The 23,405-nt window shown below is 47.0% G+C and overlaps 1 protein-coding gene across 1 annotated transcript in view; it reads left to right on the top strand.

Annotated features, from left to right (window-relative positions):
• The first annotated feature begins 632 nt into the window (after positions 1-632).
• Positions 633-23,405, top strand: part of PIGK (phosphatidylinositol glycan anchor biosynthesis class K) — a 110,663-nt gene continuing 87,890 nt past the window's right edge. The window contains exons 1-4 of the mRNA XM_040407630.1: positions 633-766; positions 8,324-8,377; positions 11,415-11,506; positions 19,607-19,742. Coding sequence (XP_040263564.1) covers positions 686-766; positions 8,324-8,377; positions 11,415-11,506; positions 19,607-19,742 — 363 coding nt within the window. The 5' untranslated portion in view covers positions 633-685. The remainder of the gene's footprint in view (positions 767-8,323; positions 8,378-11,414; positions 11,507-19,606; positions 19,743-23,405) is intronic.

A 23,405-nucleotide genomic window follows, 5' to 3' on the forward strand; every position in this document is an offset into this window, starting at 1 on the left:
CACTCACTTAAAAAAAAAATAAACGGACATATGACCCCCACCAATGCGTAGAATGACGTGCTCTCGCTCCTGAGGATGGAATTGAGACAGTACCATAGACTTCTACGGAGACTGTCTAATGCAGCGAGGAGGGAGAGAAATATGTGAGCGTTTCTCTCCCCTCGTTCTAGGGATTAGTGGGGGTCTCAGCGCTTAGACCTCCCGCGATCTAAACTTTTGATACGTCTCCATGATATAAGTTTTTAGAAAAGATATTGACCCTAGAAGCTACCAGATGAAAGGCCATCCCGGTGTTTATGAAAGAAGCCGGGATAGGCGGCAGCCATAGCATACATTACACAAACCAATGTGCCCCTAAGCAACCAATCAGATTACAGCTCTCATTCTGATAAAGCACGTTACAAAATGAAAGCTTTGATCTGATTGGTTGCTAAGGAAAACTGCTTCCTTTTGTTGTCTTCCTTCCGCCTCATCCATAAGACTGACCGCAGTCGTGCATTTGTTACGACACTTGATATTTTGGGTCTCGTGTCGTTTCGCCCCCTACAACAACCGCACCAGGCGCTAACGGCTTCCCTACCCAGCAAGCACTGCGCTTCCGAGACTGTCAACCATGTGTCACGTGACGGATTCCTCAGCGGGTCATGTGACGCGGAAGCCTGCTGCTGCCTGTCACCGGGGGAAGATGGCGGCGCTCGGCTGCGGTTGCCGGGTGTTGCTGTGCGCCGCGCTCTTTGCGCTGGGAGTTAGCGCTCAATACGCCGAGGTGAGAGGGGGCGCCTCATTATGTGTGCGGCCATGACGCCTGCTTGTATGCTGAGCCAGGTCCCAGGCGTGCGCGCTGCCATCAGCCTGAAGCTCTCTTGACCACATGCATCAAGAGAAGCAGAATCTCTGGGTCCAGTGATATTGCCCATAGCAACCGTCCACATGACCGCTCACGTTTATTTAGGGCATGTTCACATGTAGCAGATTTGGATAGTCTGCAGAGTGTTGCAGTAACTGGGGGAGATTTATCAAAATAGCAACCAATCAGATTGATGCTTTCTTTTTTTAAGGAGCTCTAAAAAATGAAAGGAGAAATCTGATTGGTTTCTATGGGCAACGGAGCCGGTTTTCCCTCTGCACCACTTTTGATAAATCTCCCCCCGTGAGAATTTTGCCACATCTCACGCAACGGGAAGAATTTGACCTGTGGTGAAAATGTTTGCAGTGCATTGGGTGAAATCCCTGGCAAATATGATGCAAACTGTGCAACAGACTTAGGCCCCTTGCAGTCGAGCGTGAGCGGATTAGGTCCGGATGCGTTCAGTGAAAAAATGCGCGATTTTGCAAGCAAGTTCCTTCAGTTTTGCCTGTGATTGCGTTCAGTTTTTATTGCGCGGGAGCAATGCGATTTAATGTGTTTTATACGCGCGTGCAAAAAAAACGGAATGTTTGCAAACAACACCTCTAAGCAACCATCCGTGAAAAAACGCATCGCATCCGCACCTGCTTGCGGATGCGATTTTCACGCAGCTTCGTTCAATTCTTATGGGGCCAGCGTTGCGTAAAATTCGCAGAATATAGAACATGCTGTGATTTTCACGCAATGCACAAGTGATGCGTGAAAACCAGGGTGGATTTGATTTAAATCACTAGTCAGTAAGGCCTCTTTCACACGGGCGTTGCGGGAAAAGGTGCGGGTGCGTTGCGGGAATATGCGCGATTTTTCCGCGCAAGTGCACAACATTGTAATGCGTTTTGCACTCGCGTGAGAAAAATCGCGCATGTTTGGTATCCAAACCCGAACTTCTTCACAGAAGTTCGGGCTTGGGTTAGGTGTTGTGTAGATGTTATTATTTTCCCTTATAACATGGTTATAAGGGAAAATAATAGCATTCTGAATACAGAATGCATAGTACAATGGGGCTGGAGGGGTTAAATTATTTTTAACTCGCCTTAATCCACTTGTTCGCGCAGCCGGCATCTCTTCTGTCTTCATCTGTGAGCAATAGGACCTTTGATGACGTCACTGCGTTCATCACATGGTCCATCACCATGGTAAAAGATCATGTGATGACCGGAGTGACATCACCACAGGTCCTTTTCCTGCACACAGCAAAGAAGAGAAGCCGGGCTGCGCGAACGTTAAATAATTTTTATTTTTTTTTAACCCCTCCAGCCCTATTGTACTATGCATTCTGTATTCAGAATGCTATTATTTTCCCTTATAACCATGTTATAAGGGAAAATAATAATGATCGGGTCTCCATCCCAATCGTCTCCTAGCAACCGTGTGTGAAAATCGCACCGCTTGCGATTTTCACGCAACCCCATTCATTTCTATGGGGCCTGCGTTACGTCAAAAACGCACAAAGAGGAGCATGCTGCGATTTTCACGCAACGCACAAGTGATGCATGAAAATCACCGCTCGTGTGCACAGCCCCATAGAAATGAATGGGTCGGTATTCAGTGCGGGTGCAATGCGTTCAACTCGCGCATCACATCCGCGCGGAATACTCGCCCGTGTGAAAGGGGCCTAAGGCTTGATTTAAATCCTAGTTATAATATGCAAGTAGATGAAGATTTTTAGAATAACAACTTTTCATATTAGTTGGCTCAGGTTGATTCTGCATTCATAGGTTTGTAGAAGTTAGGATTAAGGTCTTTTTCTCAACTCTGTTCATGTTATAACATTTTTGCTGTGAAGAAGAGGCCTGTGATCTCTGCTGAGTCAAATTCAGTTTTGAGAACTGCAAAAGTAAACCAAGCATCTGTGATAATATCCTGTAGGCAGAGAAACTGCCCAATAATCTTACAAAAACCTCTGGAAGAGCCTGACCTTGTGAATGGATTAACGGAATTTATTTACCAAACATATACAGCCTTAGGGCTCTTTCACACTTGCGCTTTTGTTTTCCGGCATAGAGTTCCGTCGTCGGGGCTCTATGCCGGAAGAATCCTGATCAGTTTTATCCTAATGCATTCTGAATGGAGAGAAATCCGTTCAGGATGTCTTCAGTTCCGGACCGGAACGTTTTTTGGCCGGAGAAAATACCGCAGCATGCTGCGCTTTTTGCTCCGGTCAAAAATCCTGAACACTTGCCGCAAGGCCGGATCCGGAATAATAGCCCATTGAAATGTATTATTCCGGATCCGTCCTAACCTCTTTAGTTGTTACGACGCATCGACTGACCCGGAAGTTGCGCCTGCGCCAGGAAGTAGGAAGGGCTTGGCTGGCGCGAAAAGAGACTGATCCAGAAAATCTGAAGCCAACATCAACGTTTTTTTCCGGATCCGTCGTGATACGGAAAAAAAACGTTGATGTTGGCTTCAGGATTTCCGGATCAGTCTCTTACCATAAAAGCCGGAAAGACGCAACCGTAAAGAAAAAATTATGCGTTCTTACGCGTTTTTCCGGATCCTGCGTGTAATTCCAGAAAATGGAGTACACGACGGGTCCGGACAACGCAAGTGTGAAAGAGCCCTAAACCAAGCATCTGTGATAATATCTTGTAGGCAGAGAAACTGCCCAATAAACTTACAAAAACCTCTGGAAGAGCCGGACCTTGTGAATGGGTTAATGGAATTTATTTACCACAACAATTAAACATATACAGCCTTATTCTACATAATTAAAAAAACTAATCTTTATTTCATGATGGAATAACCTTTGGATGGTAATATATTTTCCTCAAAAAGCATTTTGTATAAAAAAAAATCTGATTTAAATAAAAAAAATCTAATTTTTTTGTTTTTTTTTTCTTCAAAATCATTGATTTTTATCCACCCTGGTGAAAACCAACGCACATGTACACAGCCAGCGCTCCAGATAAAAAAAAAAAGCCATTGCCTCCTAACCTGAAAAATGTAGTCGCCAAATTTAAAATACATATAATTACGGTATAATAAAAAAAAGTCTTACCTAGGGTTGTCATGATACCAAAATTTTGATTCGATACCATAAAAAAGTACGCGATACTCTATACCATTCGATACCACGCGAAAAAGATAAAACTCCAAAAAAGCCGCATGCATTCCGCATTTTATGGAACGTCTGGACCATAATAGAACAGTCCGATCCTATTTTTTGGGGGGGCACAGGGTGACAAAAAAATGGCAAATGTGCCGCACCTGAGGGGTTAATTGCGGCGGATCGCAGTGCGCAGTCATAGAGACTGGGTGCTGGGTGTGGATGATACGGCCGGCACCCGCAGCCTGCGTTTGCATTCAGGCATAAACTACATTCATTGGTGGCGCAGTGGCCACAGCCCCTCCCCTCCTCCTCCCTGCTATCAGTCCATTGGTGGCAGCAGCAGCACAGGAGGAAAACATGGCGCGCGCTGAGAGCCCTAATGCATTCTGAATGGATAAGGATCCGTTTGGCTGCGTTTGGTCTCCATTTTTTTAGACTGTCACTAAAACGGTTAAAAAAACGTTTTGATCCATATGCAAATGAACCTGATATGAGTTCTGTGTCCGGAGATGAGTCCAGCGGAAAGGAGCCCAGCACCGCCCCGCGTCCTCCGAATCTCCTCCTTGCCGGCTGACGTCACAGAGCTGGAGCGCTGAAATCTCGCGATGCGCGAGCTAGCGCATGCGTAGTTCATTCTCTGTGCTGATGCCAGCACAGGGAATGAACATGATGCCGACACTGCGCATGGGCTAGCTCGCGCATCGCGAGATTTCGGCGCTCCAGCTCTGTGACGTCAGCCGGCAAGGAGGAGATTCGTAGGACGCGGGGCGGTGCTGGTCTCCTTTCCGCTGGACTCATCTCCGGACACAGGACTCATATCAGGTTCATTTGCATATGGATCAAAACGTTTTTTTTTTACAATAAAAGCACACAGAGCTATGGGGACCTGGGTACTGCAGATGTGCTAGTGGCCATCTAGCAGCCCATGTCCCCAGCTCTGTGTGCAAAATCCTGGTGACAGGTTCTCTTTAAAGAGGCAGAACAGCGGAGGGTCTAGGCGCAAATGGCGACAAGACTACAAAGTCTTGTCCCCGTTTTGCAATTCTAAGTCGCATTGGCGACCATTTTGGTCGCCATCTGGTGCGCTGAAAGCCCCATTAAAATGAATGGGTCAGTTTTCCGTGCGGGCGCAATGCGTTCGCATCACGCATTGCACCTGCACAGAATACTCGCTCGTGTGAAAGGGGGCTTAGGGCTCATGCACACTACCGTAGGTGGCCCGTGCCTGTTTTGCGGCCTGCAAACAGCAGGTCTGCAGTATACGGGTACAGGTCGTGTGCGAACCGTATCACGGATGCGGACCTATTCACTTACATTCATTACTTTTTGCGGTGCAGACCGTCGGATGCAAATCGCAGACCCCATTCAAGTGAATGAATCCGCGGGCACACGGTCGGTGCCCGCAACTTGCGGTCCGCAGCACCGACTAGGCCGGTGTGCATGAGTCCTTACATTCAGCTCTAGGGCTGCGGATTCATTGCAGATTTGAATGTGCTGCAGACTCTGCCCCTTGTGCTCGTATTTAAAGGGTATGTTATGTTCACACTGAGATTTTTGGCTTTCTGCACCCAAATCCACATAGAATCTGCTCTTAGGTGCTGTTCACATTACATCCTTTGATGCCAGAATTTTGGCGCTGATTCCGCCAGTGGGAGGCCGTGCTCCTGTTCATGGAGCCGGTGGTCTGAAGCCGTGACTGTGCCAAGATTAGACATGTAATTTCCCAGTGTGGTGTCCGGGTCTCCATTCGGCTCCATACATGCCCAGTGTGGTGTCTTGGTCTCCATTCAGCTCCATACATGCCCAGTGTGGTGTCCGCGTCTCCATTCGGCTCCATACATGCCCAGTGTGGTGTCCGGGTCTCCATTCAGCTCCATACATGCCCAGTGTGGTGTCCGCGTCTCCATTCAGCTCCATACATACCTAGTGTGGTGTCCGCGTCTCCATTCAGCTCCATACATGCCCAGTGTGGTGTCTGGGTCTCCATTCAGCTCCATACATGCCCAGTGTGGTGTCTGGGTCTTCATTCAGCTCCATACATGCCCAGTGTGGTGTCCGGGTCTCCATTCGCCTCCATACATGCCCAGTGTGGTGTCCGGGTCTCCATTCGGCTCCATACATACCCAGTGTGGTGTCCGGGTCTCCATTCGGCTCCATACATGCCCAGTGTGGTGTCCGGGTCTCCATTCAGCTCCATACATGCCCAGTGTGGTGTCTGGGTCTCCATTCGGCTCCATACATGCCCAGTGTGGTGTCCGCGTCTCCATTCGGCTCCATACATGCCCAGTGTGGTGTCCGGGTCTCCATTCAGCTCCATACATGCCCAGTGTGGTGTCCGCGTCTCCATTCGGCTCCATACATGCCCAGTGTGGTGTCCGGGTCTCCATTCGGCTCCATACATGCCCAGTGTGGTGTCCGGGTCTCCATTCGGCTCCATACATGCCCAGTGTGGTGTCCGGGTCTCCATTCGGCTCCATACATGCCCAGTGTGGTGTCTGGGTCTCCATTCGGCTCCATACATGCCCAGTGTGGTGTCCGGGTCTCCATTCGGCTCCATACATACCCAGTGTGGTGTCCGGGTCTCCATTCGGCTCCATACATGCCCAGTGTGGTGTCCGGGTCTCCATTCGGCTCCATACATGCCCAGTGTGGTGTCTGGGTCTTCATTCGGCTCCATACATGCCCAGTGTGGTGTCCGGGTCTCCATTCGGCTCCATACATGCCCAGTGTGGTGTCTGGGTCTCCATTCGGCTCCATACATGCCCAGTGTGGTGTCCGGGTCTCCATTCGGCTCCATACATGCCCAGTGTGGTGTCCGGGTCTCCATTCGGCTCCATACATGCCCAGTGTGGTGTCCGCGTCTCCATTCGGCTCCATACATGCCCAGTGTGGTGTCCGGGTCTCCATTCGGCTCCATACATGCCCAGTGTGGTGTCCGGGTCTCCATTCGGCTCCATACATGCCCAGTGTGGTGTCCGGGTCTCCATTCGGCTCCATACATGCCCAGTGTGGTGTCTGGGTCTCCATTCGGCTCCATACATACCCAGTGTGGTGTCCGGGTCTCCATTCGGCTCCATACATGCCCAGTGTGGTGTCCGGGTCTCCATTCGGCTCCATACATGCCCAGTGTGGTGTCTGGGTCTTCATTCGGCTCCATACATGCCCAGTGTGGTGTCCGGGTCTCCATTCGGCTCCATACATGCCCAGTGTGGTGTCTGGGTCTCCATTCGGCTCCATACATGCCCAGTGTGGTGTCCGGGTCTCCATTCGGCTCCATACATGCCCAGTGTGGTGTCCGGGTCTCCATTCGGCTCCATACATGCCCAGTGTGGTGTCCGGGTCTCCATTCGGCTCCATACATGCCCAGTGTGGTGTCCGGGTCTCCATTCGGCTCCATACATGCCCAGTGTGGTGTCCGGGTCTCCATTCGGCTCCATACATGCCCAGTGTGGTGTCCGGGTCTCCATTCGGCTCCATACATGCCCAGTGTGGTGTCCGGGTCTCCATTCGGCTCCATACATGCCCAGTGTGGTGTCTGGGTCTTCATTCGGCTCCATACATGCCCAGTGTGGTGTCCGGGTCTCCATTCGGCTCCATACATGCCCAGTGTGGTGTCTGGGTCTCCATTCGGCTCCATACATGCCCAGTGTGGTGTCCGGGTCTCCATTCGGCTCCATACATGCCCAGTGTGGTGTCCGGGTCTCCATTCGGCTCCATACATGCCCAGTGTGGTGTCCGCGTCTCCATTCGGCTCCATACATGCCCAGTGTGGTGTCCGGGTCTCCATTCGGCTCCATACATGCCCAGTGTGGTGTCCGGGTCTCCATTCGCCTCCATACATACCTAGTGTGGTAATACGCCTCTAAGATTTCTAAGCCTTCCTCCCATCTCATGTAAGTAAAGGTTAATCATTTTATGGTGAAAAGTTCCACAATTTTCTAGCATACGTTGTGTTTCAGCTTCTTACTGTTTTTCAAAATGCTTGCTGTCAGTGAATAGAAAGCTTACCTGAGTGAGCAGCTTTATGTCACCAAGAAAGAAATAAAGTTTCCATTCGCTGACAACAAAAATCATCCTTTTATATGGTGATGAACACAGGGCATAAGAGAAGGCGGCAGATCTCCTTATTCTCTGGACCCAGATCTGGGGGTTCTTACCTCGCTGACCATCATCATCCTCGCTGAAGCTTGGTGACAACCTCCATGGGAGCTGTAATGACGTCCGTTTCCTGTCCGGAGATCCATAGAGGAAGGGTCACTGATGAGGGGAAGGCTCTGTAATCCGGTGGATCCTCCTGGATTTGCTGAGCTCTGAACGGTAAATGTGAAGTAACTTTCTTTTTTTTTTTTTTTTTGCTTTTGCAGAATAAAGCTGAACATTTCTTCAGAAGCGGACACACAAACAACTGGGCGGTATTAGTGAGTATTACCATAGTCTTGCTTTCCTTGTGATGATGATTTGACTTCACACGGCCTCATTCACACATCACTGAGTCACAGATGTGTACTGTCCGTGGTCTACACCTAGAGCACAAATACGTGTTCTGGTTATATAAAGGCTATGTATACCTTCAGGGCATTTTTTAATGATTGCATTTTATTCATTTTGGGCAAAAAAATCATTTTTCAATTGGTCTTTATTAAATATTTACAGCCCTTTTTCAGCTACAGAGGTTAAACATCTGTCTGTTTGCAGAGTATCCCTTCTCGGTCGCATCAGCTGACAGCTCATGTGAAGACTTTTTTCTCCTGACCTCAGAAGCACTCATAGCCAAACTCTTCACATGAGCCATCAACTGACGGGACTGAGAAGTGATACTCTGCAAGCAGACTGATTTTTAACCCCTGTAGCTTAAAAACGACTGATCATTTATAATAGAGACCTATTGAAATTTTTGGTCAAAATGGGTAAAATGCAGTCATGAACAAAATTGCCCCAAAGGTGTCCATATCCTTTAAGTCCTTTAAGAACTATTAGATCGGTGGAGTCCTCGTAACTTGTGAAGCCCCCTGAAATGAACGGAGCAGCTGGTCAGGCATGCGCTTCTCTGCTGCATTAATTTCCATAGGAGTTCCGGGGATAGCAGAGTACAGCGCTCAGCTATCCCAAAAAACCCCATAGAAATGAAAAAGAGCTACTGGGCACCTGCACAACTGGCTGCTCCATTCATTCAGGGTTGCTCCCAGCAGTAGGCTCCCCACCGATCTAATAGTTCTTCCCTATCCTGTGGATGTAACCAGAATACCCCTTTAATGTTTGTATTCACACATCAGTGGGTTTGTGGTTGTACTACAGAAGCGGGCGCTAATTTGTCCATGATTACGGATCCACCACTCACATTAAAGGGGTTATCCTATTCTAAAAATGCCCCCCACAATATCCGGGCCCCTCCTATAGATCATACATTTACCCTGCTGCCCGGCACCTGCGTCACTCTTTGGGTCCCTGCACGGCCACCGCTGCATCTCCCCGTCATGCGGATCAAAACATCTTGCACCCATGATGCTAGGGAGGCTGGTCACCGTTGCGGCGTGCTATTTGGTTACACCCCCCCACCCCCTGTCGCCAGATGTTTTGTTCTGTGTGGTGGCCGTGCAGAGATCCAGGGTGACGCGGGAGTTGGGTACTGGGGTAAGTATGATCTATAGGAGGGGCCGGAGTATTGTCGGGGAATTTTTAGAATTGGATAACCCTTTTAAAGCCCATGGCTCAGTGAAAACCGCAGACACAACACGTGGTTTTCATGGATCATTGCTGGAAGATGCTCTGGACTTTCAGCCTAGCAGTGTCCGTGAAACGCGGATGACACAGGAACTGAATGTACAAAGGTACTCCTGTACATTTTGCATATTTTTTACTTGCGGAAACTGAGCTGCCGTGCACATTTTAAAATCCTTAGCATGTCAATTGTTTGTGCGATTCAGCTCCTTATACAGGGCGGCCCACGAAAAAGCAGCAGTCTCCGATATCTCCAAATCAAACTGCCTAATAGTAAATCAGTCTTAGGCTACTTTCACACTGGCGTTTTGGCTTTCCGTTTGTGAGATCCGTTTCAGGGCTCTCGCGAGCGGTCCAAAACGGATCAATTTTACCCTAATGCATTCTGAATGGAAAAGGATCCGCTCAGAATGCATCAGTTTGCCTCCATTCCGCTTTGGAGGCGGACACCAAAACGCTGCTTGCCGTCCGTCTGACGAAACTGAGCCAAACGGCACACAATGTAAGTCAATGGGGACGGATCCGTTTTCTATGACACAATAGAAAACGGATCCGTCCTCCATTAATTTTCAATGGTGTTCAGGACGGATCCGTCTTGGCTATGTTAAAGATAATACAAACGGATCCGTTCTGAACGGATGCAGACGTTTGTATTATCTGAACGGATCCGTCTGTGCAGATCCATGATGGATCCACGCCAAACGCGAGTGTGAAAGTAGCCTTAGTTGTCCATAGCAACCAATCAGAGCTCAGGTTTCATTTTTTCAGAGCCCTGTAGGAACTGAAAGCTGAGCTCTGATTGGTTGCTATGGACCACTAAGACTGATTAACGATTTGTGGATGGGCTACTTTTCTTGTGGGCCGCCCCGTACGTAGGGATTTCCCCATAGACTTCAGTGGGGTTGCCCTACAAGTCTCTCATAGATACATTAGAAGCTGAGCTTTGGCATCGAGGGAGGTTGAAGAGGATAAGAAAAACTTGGTGCTTTCTTTCTAAAACGGCGCCATACCTGTCTCGGGTAATGCAACTCCGCTCTAGTGAAAGGAGCTGATTTGTAATATTATTCACGATCCGTATAATAACCCAGGCTTTGTAGGGTCGTATTCTAAGACCCTGCCTCAGATGCACATACATTGTATTACCTTGGCAAGATTTAGATTTGCCAGCATTGCCCCGGACTGGCCATGCAATGGGCCGTTTTTGTAAGATTAGGGACATTTTTACAACCATGGGTTCAGGAACCATGGAGGTGATTTCACACTAGTGTAAAGAAAAACTGGCTTAGTTGCCCATAGCAACCAATCAGATTCCACCTTTCATTTTTCAAAGGAGCTCTGAAAGATGAAAGATGGATGCTGATTGGTTTCTATGGGTCACTACGCCAGTTTCCCGGACCTCTGGTGGTCTTGATTTTGAGAAGTTCATAATTCTTTGGCCTCCGGCAGATGATCACCGTACAAGTCGGTGCGGGGCAGATTTGTAAAGAATTCTGTGACCCCATACTTTACCGATATCCGAGTTTAAGGCTGGAGATACGGCACAGCGTGTAAGGGGCCCGGCTGGACAATCACCTTCAGCCAGGACGAGTCCAGGACTTGTATGTAAGGGTCCGGTGGGTTTCTATCAGTGTCCCGTGTACAGCGTGTACCACCCCCTTCTCCAGACCAGATTTCTAGGTCACTTTTCACTCTATTTGGAGACTTTTACTAACTCTGTCTATTATTATTCTTTTTAAGGTTTGCACCTCTCGATTTTGGTTCAATTACCGTCATGTGGCGAACACGCTCTCTGTATACAGAAGTGTTAAAAGGCTTGGAATTCCTGACAGGTGAGAGAGAATTTTCCCTATGTATCACTAGACTGCCACGCTGCCATCTCCGGGCAGCTATCATGTTTGTGCCCCTGTGGGTATATGTTCACCCTCCCTGGTCTCTTATCGCCGGGTGCCATAATGCGACAGTTTTCCTGAATGATGTAATCCTGCAGAATATCTGAGAACTTTACACCTCGCTCTCCATTCACATTGGCCGACTCTCACATATGCGTTTTTCGCTTTCCGGTATTGAGATCCGTCATAGGATCTGAAAACCGGAGGAAAACGCTTCCGTTTTGTCCCCATTCATTGTCAGTGGGGGCAAAAATGAACATAACTGAGTGAGCCAGAATGTGTTCCGTTCTGTTGCATTCCCATGACGCACACAAAAGCGGATCAAGACAGATCCGGCATAAATCACAATGTAAGTCAATGGTGCCGGATCCGTCTTGGTCATTTTTAGAGACAATTGAACCGGATCCGTTCAGGACGGATGCAGACGGTGGTATTGCATAACGGATGCGTTTTTGATGATCCCCCTGACGGATCCAGCAAAAACGCACATGTGAAAGTCGCCTTGTTCTGCTTCTCCCAGGATGTGATTTTCTCTGCTGCTCTCCTGACCCTAAGGCCTCATGCACACGACAGTATTTTTTCACGGTCCGCAAAACGGGGTTCCGTTGTTCCGTGATCCGTTTCCGTGTGTCTTCCTTGATTTTTGGAGGATCACCAGACATGAAGGAAAATGAAAAAAAATATAAGTCAAGTTTGCCTTGCAAATGATAGGAAAAAAACAGACGCGGATGACAATCTTGTGTGCCTCCGTGTTTTTTCACGGACCCATTGACTTGAATGGGTCCGCGAACCGTTGTCCGTGAAAAAAATAGGACAGGTCCTATTTTTTTGACTGGACTGGAAACACGGATCACGGACGCGGATGACAAACGGTGCATTATCCGAGTTTTCAACTGACCCATATGCTATACAGCAACATTTTAACCTGCACTGAAATATGAAATGATACTTCTGCTGACATAGTTTATCATTCAGCTTCATAGCTGAGTGGTTAAAGTCCTTGCCTCTAATGTAGAAGGTTGGGAGTTCAAATTCCAGCAGAAACTTTTAAGAAATAGAGGCTAAATTGAAAGTAAATGGGTCCGCAGAAAATCACGGAAAACGGAACAACGGACACGGAACACAACAACGGTCGTGTGCATGAGGCCTAAAGCCGTGCGGACTATCAGCTTTCCTCTTATCCTGCTCCATTATGTGGAGGTATCAGGTGATGGCGGAAGGATACAAAAGTTAGGTCTCCAGAATGCAACTGGATACAATATTGCTTCCCTAATAAAACAAAATGATGTTTTTAAGCTAGGGCTGGGCCATTTTGCCCAACAAAAAAAAAAGATATCTAGGATTTTCCATTTAAGGACAATTTTTATAACTTTTTCTCTATTTTTAGTCTTCTTTTTTTTAAACATTTTTTTAACATCCTGTACAGTAACACGATGAGGGTGCGGCCACCCAACACCTGGAGTGAAATAGGTGGAGGAGAACGGTGCGGCAACAGGAGGAAAGATAACAACCCCACAGAACTTGGCTGGCCGTCTCCAAGTAGGGAATGACTGTAGGGTCACAGCTCTGCATTACCTTCCTTCTCATAATCAATGGGGTCCTAGAAGTGAGACCCCTACTGGGTATTAAGGGATAGCATATCCTATCCATTTGCCATCACGTTATGTGATGGAAATACCCATTTAATGCCTTTTTGTCTGCTGGGAATTGTAGTTTTGCAGCAGCTGGAGAGCCAAAGATTGGTGGCTTTAACCCTACTGCATGCCAAGCGGTGGCCCTGCGCAGGTATGGATGCCATTCAATGTAAGTATCTGTTATGTCACCTTGAGATAAGTGGTTGTAGAGACGAGAGAGAACACATTGGGGCATTGCTGAAGTCATCTTGTAAGCGCCAAAAAACATCCTTTTTAGTCTTTGTGTTGCTGCAGAATAGTTTTTGGAGCAGAAAGTACACCGCGTTCCTTCAGTCTTCTATTATCCGCGAATCAACACATGAAAAGAATCTGCTCATCTTCCCCCCGGGAGAAGGTGAATCATGATCTTGCTACATCCTTACTTTACATATGTACAGTACAGCGTCCTATCATGTGTCTGATCAAATGCCTCAGAAATCCGCCGTCTGCTCGGAGCGAAGACTGGGGGGGGCTCTGCCTCCGCCTTTTATTTCAAGTCATTAGCAAAGCGGGAGTCAGGAGCCGGGCAGCTGGATCTCGCTGGATTGCTGACTTGCTGCTTTATTTCAGAGCAAATTGCTTGAGAAGCAGCAAAGCGAGGAGAAAAGCAGGAGAACGTCGGGTCCATACAAGTGTCTTTCATAGGTTTTGTGCTCCCAGTAATTGGGCCGTGGAAAAGCTCAGACGCTATAGTTTATAGCAGCTATTCTAACCGTGATCACAGAACGGCTCCTGACAATGGCGTAAATCCACCGAGTGTCCACTTGCCTTTCCAATTACCGTGTAGCAGAGGGTGAGCGTGGGAAGGGTTCCTGTATCAAAGACCCCCCCCCCAACTATTCTAACCCTATCCTGTATGGTTTCCTGGAAAAATTTAGTAAATGTTAAAAATAATAATAAAGAAACACATACCCTCTCAATTTCCCCGACACTGGTGCTCCTGTCCCCGCTGGTGTTTACCAATTCATGGTCCCAGCTCAACGCCTGCTCAGCCAATCGCCGGCCATAGCAGTGACCCACCTCGGCTCGTGATTGGCTGAGCAGGCCTTTCCTTCCGATGTGCTGAGCTGGGACTAGGAGAGGGTCCGTTCTCCGCTGGATTGATGGGGGGGGGGACTTATGGCATATTTTATCGTTGAGCCTTTTTAAAAAAAAATATATATTTTTTTCAAAACAAAAACCCCTTTAATAGAGTATACGGACAGGGGTTGTTTTCATAAGACAACCCCTTTAATAGAAGGACAGTAGGGCTCGCTGAGCTGTTGTGTTAGACACACGTCTGGTTCATTTTGGCGGTGAGCTGCTCCTCCGTATCGTGTCCGTCCGCACTCCCTCACGCACCTTTGTAGCTGACGCTCACATCGATGGCACAAGGTGCTCTGCAGTTTCCACGTCACTTATTCACAATGGAGCCATTAATCCACTCGCCCTACGCTTTCATCACAGCAGCACTAGAACAGTTCACAGTGCGCAGCTTCAGAAATGCCGCCATTTGGGGTCCAAAAGCCAATAATCCTCCCTTCCTGCATCTCTGATAAATCGCCCCTTTTACCCGTGACTGCAACCAGGGCTATGACTGTACGTGCCGAGTGTATACATACAGTTTATTTATACCTTTCATATGACAGGTTATAGTAAAGGTGCCAGATAGTGAGTGTTATCCGCTCATCACTTCACCGCGCAACAATCATTTTGATACTGAGAGAAAAACATGTGATTTAGGCTCCATTCACACTACCGTATGGCTATTTCAGTGTTTTGCAGTCTGTTTTTCACGGATCCGTTGTTCTGTTTTTTTGGTTTCTGTTGTGTTTTCGTTTTTGTTCCGTTTTTCCGTATGGCATATACAGTAATTACATAGAACAAATTGGGCTGGGCATAACATTTTCAATAGATGGTTCCGCAAAAAACGGAACAGATACGGAAGACATACGGATGCATTTCCGCATGCATTCCGTTTTTTTTTTGCGGACCCATTGACTTGAATGGAGCCACGGAACGTGATTTGCGGCCAAATATAGGACATGTTCTATCTTTGCACGGAACGGAGATATGGAAACGGAATTCATACGGAGTACATTCCGTTTTTTTTGCGGAACCATTGAAATGAATGGTTCCGTAAACGGAACGCAAAAAAGGGCCTGCGAAACAGGAAAAAAAAAAAACGGTAGTGTGAAAGAGGGCTTATACTAAGATGAGCTCGCTGATTCCAAATATGAACTCGGAATTTGCCTGACACGTCTAGATTTTAACCCCTTAAGGACCCTGGGATTTTCCATTTTTGCGTTTGTTTTTCACTCCCCACCTTCCCATAGTCCTAACTTTTTTATTTTTCCATTCACATAGCCTTATGTGGGGTTATTTTTTGCAGGACAAGTTGTACTTTCTAATGGCACCATTTATGGTTGCGTACCATGTAGTAGGAAGTGGGGAAAAAAAATTCAAAATGGGGTAGAATTGGGAAAAAACGCAATTCTGGCAAAGGTGTGTTGTTTTTTTTTTTTGTTTTTTTTTCCCGCTTCTGGACTGCGCCGATACCGTGGTCACATTTGACCACGGCATCTGAAAGGGAAAATGTATGCGATCAGCCTTATTGCTGATCACATACATGTGCTATGGGTCTTTGCTATTTAAAATAGCAGAAACCCGGCGGCTATCGCACCCTCTGCACGTGCGAGTGGGCACCAAGTTTAGGGACCGGACTTCCGCCGTACATGTACGGCGGAGGTCCTTAAAGTGTTAAGTACATGCAAAGCCTATTCAGGTATAATATTAATGCATTATATTGGAGATATGTCCGGACGCACTCGGGCTGATGTCAGCAGTAAGTATATAAGGCAAGCTGGACAGATTTTGATAAAGTGCTATCAGTTTTGAAACTTAAGAAGGATAAATGCAAATGTATTAACGATCCAGACAATTTCTGCTACATATGTGGCCAATACACTACTTATGATCAGCGCAAGAATCTGACAAAGCGAGTGCGTCTTGCAGCTTGGGATGCATTTGTGCTAGTAGTGCAGAACTTCCTTGGGAACAGACGAGCTGCAAACTCTGCTGAATTAGTAGACAACATGCTTTTACAGCACATGAACAACTTGGCTGCCGAATGTCATTGAAAGTGCATTTCTTAAAATTTTTATGACTATGCGTAATGCCGGTGGTCCATGCCGACCGCCCGGCATGTCCCCTCTCTCTCTTCCTCGCCTCCTGGTGCTTGCTACCATAGGACATGAACGCGCTTTCTGGCTCTTAAAGGGCCAGTGCGCATATGGGTTTATCTGTCCCTAGCCAATGGCAGCGTTCTCTGGGGTATATATGGCATTGTCCCTTATGGGAACATGCCTGAGCAAAAAGTTTCTAGCTTGTCTAGTCCTGCAAAGGGGTGCTGTTGTATGTTCTGACCTCCCAAGCCTGATCACAGCCTGTTTACCGTATTGACCTGTGCCGCCTGTCGTCATCTCTGCCTGATCACGGTATTGACCTTGTGCTGCCTGCCCTGACCTATTGCTTGTTTGCTGTTTTGCACAATTTTTGCCTATCCTGACCTCTTTCTCTCTGACCACATTTCTGCCTAATCCCTTTGGTGCCATGCCCTGGTGTCTAGCCTCTGAACGGAGAATGCACCGTAGAGGTAACGTCCCCAACAGAGACGTTCAGATACCTGTATAGGGGTGCAAGAGTGACTGCCAGAGGATTACCTTGACAGTGCCCTCAGAAGTAATCCCAAGCCAGATCCGTCTGATCTCCTCCTAAGCACTCATTATAGCTCAACTCCTATCAAACCGATAAGAATATGCCTTAAATAAGTGTTTGAGGTCAGGAGAACATCGATAAGAGCTACACATGAGCTGTCAGGTGACTGGATTCTAAAAAAAAACATAAACTGACATCTTGCAAAGACTTATTTTATTTTTTAATTTATTTTTTAACACCATTATCTCAGAAATGGCTGAACATTTTTAATTAAGACGTATTGATAAATGCAACCTTAAAAAAGCTGACCTGAAGGTGAACATAGCTGTTAAGGGCACATCCAGGGTGATCTTAGCAAATCTCAGTCACACGCTGCAGCAAAAAATCTAAAGTGATCTGTGGCACTGGTTTGAAATCTGCAGCTTGTTGATGTATTTCGTGATTTCGTGGCTAACCTCACAGAATTTACCCCTTGCAATGCAACCGGTGAAATCTATGTTAAATCCACTGAAACACACCAGTCACAATCTGTATTTTAGGCATCAAAAAAAGTCCCATCTGAACATGACCTGAATCTGCACAGAATGCTGAGTAAAGCCTCATTCACACGTCAATGTCTGTGCTCAAATCCGTGAGCAGGTGGTCAGTGATGCATCCATGAAGCTGTCCGTAAGGGATCCGTATTGGGTCTGTGTGTCCGTTTTTTGCTGTCGGTGTTGCATCCGTGTTTCACTGACACTGAACAGCGTAAAAATAATTTTCAAAGAATCTCTTCTTAATGATCCGTGAAACATGGATGGCATCCATGGTTTTCACGGACCCATAGACTGTGATGGATCCGTGAACACTGGGAAAATAGAGCATGCATCCGTGCTAAAAACACGGACCCACAGACTGTGCGAAAACACTGATGTCTGAATGCACACATTAAAGTGAAAGGGGACGCGTGCTGTCCGTGGAGAACACGTACAGCACACGTCCGTGAAACTCTGACGTGTGAATGAGGCTTAACTTTGCAAATGCTTTTCTTTGCCTCTCTTGTAGTACATTGTAATGATTTCTCTATTCACAGCCAGAGCTGCGTTTAGAAGCCTGCTAGTTGTATCCTGTATGGTGTCATCTTATTGCCTCTGTGGTCTCCATGAAGACAAGCTTACATCTCCACTTCATGGTGCATTATGGGGTTAGGGAGTCTTGTTGTCGCCATGTGTCTAGATGTATGCAGGAACCCAAAAATACCGGCACAGTCTTTCCTGGCCGTGCGCCGACCGACCGACCCAATCCTCCTGATAAGAACTTGAAAGAGTTGGAAGATTAGTAGAAAATTAAAGAACTGTGTGTCATTACCCCTTCCAGACCCTTTGATGTGAGGGCGGCTGAATGAGGAAACGTCAGAATTACCGTCCATTACAATGTGCGTTAATAATGTCCCTTTTGTAGCTGACCCATTAAATTAGTTAGCTTTTTCCCAGGAGGATGAAGGAGGGAAGTATTTGAATTTTGCATTACAGTCTTTGTTAGTCCTTTGTTCTATGTCTGTCCTGCCTTTACAATTTCTGATGAGTCCTGCGCAGTTTAGCGCCTCTGGTATATTTTGCGTTGTCCTGTCCGGAGGACACGAGGTGCAGTATGATTGATGCTGGAGATGCTATTGTGCCATTTGCCAGCTCAAAAATAACGTGCGCTCCGGCTCCCCGCTCTTCCATCACATGGCACTGATGTGGTTCAGATGCTTAAAGAGAAAATCCATTCCATTTTGTGGGTCCAATATCCTGTGTTGGGGTATTCCTATCAGCCGTTCATGGCCAAGGTCGTATGTGGTTATGGGTACAATAGCCGCCCTGTGCTGCTTTGTTTCGGTACCTCCCATTCACTTCTTCCGGGGATTACCGAAACTGTGTGGCACACTCCGCTCTTCGTGTATTCCTATCTCCACCATGATTGGTAGAAATGGGAATACCCCTTTAATTGCTGCTTATATCTTAAAGGGAACCTGTCACCAGGATTTTGTGTATAGAGCTGAGGCCATGGGCTGCTAGATCGCCGCTAGCACATCAGCAATACCCAGTCCCCATAGCTCTGTGTGCTTTTATTGTGTAAAAAAAAACGATTTGATACATATGCAAATTAACCTGAGATGAGTCCTGTCCCGGACTCGTCTCGGGGACAGGACTCGTCTCGGGGACAGGACTCGTCTCAGGTTAATTTGCATATGTATCAAATCGGTTTTTTTTTACACAATAAAAGCACACAGAGCTATGGGGACTGGGTATTGCGGATGTGCTAGCGGCCATCTAGCAACCCATGTCCTCAGCTCTATACACAAAATCCAGATGACAGGTTCCCTTTAATAGCAGTTGGAGCTCCAAATCTACTGCCGGTATATCAGGGGGAATTTACTCTTTTTGAGCGCTCCTCAGCACCCTCTAGTGGTGGTTGCAGGCAGCCAGCGCTTGGACCTCTGACTACTGTCGAGAGTGCTGCCATGCATCAGTTTTTTTTGGGTGTACGTTCTGTTTCTAAAAAAACATCAAAACCATTTTTTTAATTTTTGTGGCATCTTTGTGCAAATGTGTTTTTTAATGCCATTCTTTGTGTAGGTTGGTTTGCCGGTACGGCTCATGTGTTGTCAGTAGATGCTCTTGACACGTTCTCATCTCCTCTTTTATAGTCATATTATCCTAATGCTTGCGGACGACATGGCGTGCAACCCCAGGAATCCGAAACCAGCCACAGTTTTCAGCCATAAAAACATGGAGCTGAATGTCTACGGAGATAACGTGGAAGTCGACTACCGGGGCTATGAGGTAAAGCTCAGATTGTTCTGCAGAAGATGGAGCTGAAACTCATTTCTGTAGTACAGGTTTTCACTCTTTGTCATATGTCGATGGTTTAGGCAATAAATGGACCATAAGTACAAATGGGGTCATTTATAAAGACTGGTGTTTTAGACGCCGGTCTTAATAACTTGCGCTGGCGCTTGATGCGGCTAAGTTATGTAGAGGCGCTGGCTTCTATGTAACTTAGGCGAATCCACCTCCTGCATACAACAGCCTTAAGCGCCCTTGCTGAAGTAGATTTAGATCATTTTCTACTCCAAAAACTGGTGCAGAAAATGATAAATGAGACGGGCCTGTCGGCCACCCTCTTCCCCGCCCATGCCAGAACTGGTGTACGTGGTGTGGAAGGGGAAGAAGTCGCCGATTTTGCCACAAATCACCTTTATTACAAGATCTGTGCCAAATTTAAACCAAAAAGTGGCATATATTTGGTCATAAATGACCCCCAAAATGCACATTTTTCTGTAGGTTGTGGAAGCGTCACATATCCATCGCAACCGGTTGTCTGTGCCCATCAAACTTCTTTAACCTAAAGGGAACCTGTCACCGGGATTTTGTGTATAGAGCTGAGGACATGGGTTGCTAGATGGCCGCTAGCACATCCGCAATACCCAGTCCCCATAGCTCTGTGTGCTTTTATTGTGTAAAAAAAACAGATTTGAAACATATGCAAATTAACCTGAGATGAGTCCTGTCCCTGACTCATCTCACGTACAGGACTCCTCTCAGGTTAATTTGCATATGTATATATTTTTTTACACAATAAATGCTCACAGCGCTATGGGGACTGGGTATTGCGGATGTGCTAGCGGCCATCTAGCAACCCATGTCCTCAGCTCTATACACACAATCCCGGTGACAGGTTCCCTTTTAAAGGAGTTGTACCTGAATGACAAATTATCACCTATCCACAGAGTAAGGGTCTGATGGGTGGGGGTCCGACGACTGGCCCCCTGTCCCTGTTTTGATGGCGTGGAGATTGAGCATGCTCGCTGTCACTCTGCTCAGATGCTATGGAGCTGTACTATGCTGTCTTTGGCAGTCTCATAGACTTTGAATGGAGTGGAGACTGAGCATGCTCGCTGTCGGACTGTTCTCGGCTATTTCCGGCAGTCTTACAGACTTTGAATGGAGTAGCAATGCGTGTGCTCCACCAACACTTCATTTCCACGGGAGACACGGGTCCCTGTGCTTGTGATCAGTGGGGGTCCTACCGCTGGGATCAGGAACAAGTTATCATTCTGGAACAACCCAGTGAATTTTCCTCACCCTTGTACTTACTGTCATTTTGGCACAGTGCGCTCCCATACCTCTGTCATCTACTTTGGTTTCCTCCCAGTTGCTGCACTCCAGGGCACCGCAGTTACCACCCAGCCGACGTGTGGTGTCAGGCTTACACTGGACACGTTCTTTTCTCGACATAAACTGGAGTGGGACAGAAACGTACACTTAAAAAAAATAACTTTGTGCCCACTCATTGCGTTGGATTAAATACACTGCTGGAAAACGTAATGCGATTGAGCCGATCCCCCAAGGAGCACTCCACCCCTGTACAGCGCGTGCGCCGAACAAGCTCCCGACTTCAGGTCCAGCCGGTGTGTGTACGTCTTCACTGCCTGGCCCTTTCATTCAGTGGGGGGCGGGACGGAAAAGGCAGTGGGAACAACACGGTGCAACAGCGCCGCCCTCGTTGCTCCTATGGGCTTATTTGCATAGTAGAAAACATCAGTGAGCACCGACGAAGATGGGACTAAGACCCTATTGCGACGAATCTGATGACAGAAGCCATTTTAAAGCGGTCCTCTCCCTTCAGCAAATGGCATTTATTATGTGGAGAAAGTTAATACAAGTCACTTACTAATGTATTGTGATTATCCATATTGCTTCCTTTTGTTTGCTGGACTAATTTTTCCGTCACATTATACACTGCTTGTCTCCATGGTTACGACCACCCTACAATCCATCCCTAGGGGTCGTTCTTTCACACTATAGGAAAAAGCGTCAGCCTGTTTTGTGGCTGGGACCATGATAAATCCCATAGGCTAGTGCTTTTTTTCAATAGTGTGCAAGCATGACCATCACGAATGGATCGCAACCTCGGAAACTAACAGTGTATAATGTGATGGAAAAATGAATCCAGCCAGCCAAGGAAGCCATATGGACAATCGCAATACATTAGTAAGTGCCTTGTATTCACTTTCTCTACATGATAAGTGCTATTTGCTGAAGTGAGACGACCCCTTTAAGGGGTTGCTCACTAGGACAATTCAGCAGTTCCTCATTGGTCGGAAACCGCTTAACCCATTAGTAGCAGTGTGTGAGAAAATCCGTGTATACTGAAGAAATATTTGAAAATGTGGGGAGAACCTGTCAATTCCCTGCAGAGAATCCAGGACATCAATGCTGCAAGGTAAGATTTGCTAACCACCGAGCCTTCACCGGATCAATATAATAGTGGGCGCCATACAACGTAAGGGCACCTCGTTCACCTCTCCACTTAGTAGGTTTCTTTGTGTTCTCCATTGCACCAAATCCTGTTATAAATCTTCTTATCCACGTGTGACGAGCGTGCTGAAAACCGTATTTAGAGAACTTTCCCAATCCTCATCTCCCACACAGAAAGAAAAAGAACATCAAACTTCAGCTCGGGGACTATAATGGGGGAAAAAAAAAAACTTTTGCCTCCCACCATGTTTGCTTTATTCTGAAAATGCCAAAAGAGATGATGTCGCCCTCTGCGCTTTCTCTGCCTCGTTCAATGTGTGCATCTGATGCCTCTCTCATCTATATTTAACTGCAAGTGCGGTGATTCAGCATAAAGGTTTGATATTAGCCATCCATGACTCACCCGCCTTACTCTGTGCCCGCGCATCCTAACATGGTGGATGCCGCCCGTGAGGTTTACCAGGAGTCTGTTGACTTGGAGCCCTGGTAGAGAATACCGTACTGGGGATCACCAGCTTCCCTCCATCCAGTCCGCCCACAGTTGCTCCTTCCCTGCATTTGTTTCCACGGACTGGTACACAATTTTGCAGGGACTAAGAAGCATGTCCATTAGTCCAGGTACCGGCCGTAGTGACCAACTTCATTCTTTTCTTTTTTTTAACCTCAGAATGAACAGCAATCTAAGCAATTGACTTGACAAAAGTGAAATAAATAAATGCTTGTGCAAAATCGCTATGACTGCAATGCAAAGGCAAAACAATCAGAAAGACCTAGCGGCGCCCTGCAGGCACCCAGAAGTGTACTAACATTATACTATATATTTACTGTAATCATAAATGTGGGGTTTGTAGTGCACATTACATTGTGTGCATCCATCCTTCACGACAAGACAACCTTGTACAGATGGGTCCACACACTGCGCAGCCTATCTGTACAGTGGGAGGTTTTCCGCTCTTTCTTGGGCCTAGACCTTAAACATCAATTCAGGATAGATCACTGCAAAAGGTGCAATACAACAATATGCAAATGATAATATATAGCTAAACCCTCATGCTGGTGTTAAAAATGAGATTTTAGCCAATATATTCCGGTCAAGAACATATTGGAGCCCGCACACCCCATCAAGGTATCTCAGTGTAGCGCGGGACCTAACACTAATTTACCTGTAGTGTGTGAACACTGATA

This window comes from Bufo bufo, chromosome 9, assembly GCF_905171765.1.
Source record: "Bufo bufo chromosome 9, aBufBuf1.1, whole genome shotgun sequence".
In the NCBI taxonomy this organism is placed as follows: Eukaryota; Metazoa; Chordata; class Amphibia; order Anura; family Bufonidae; genus Bufo; species Bufo bufo.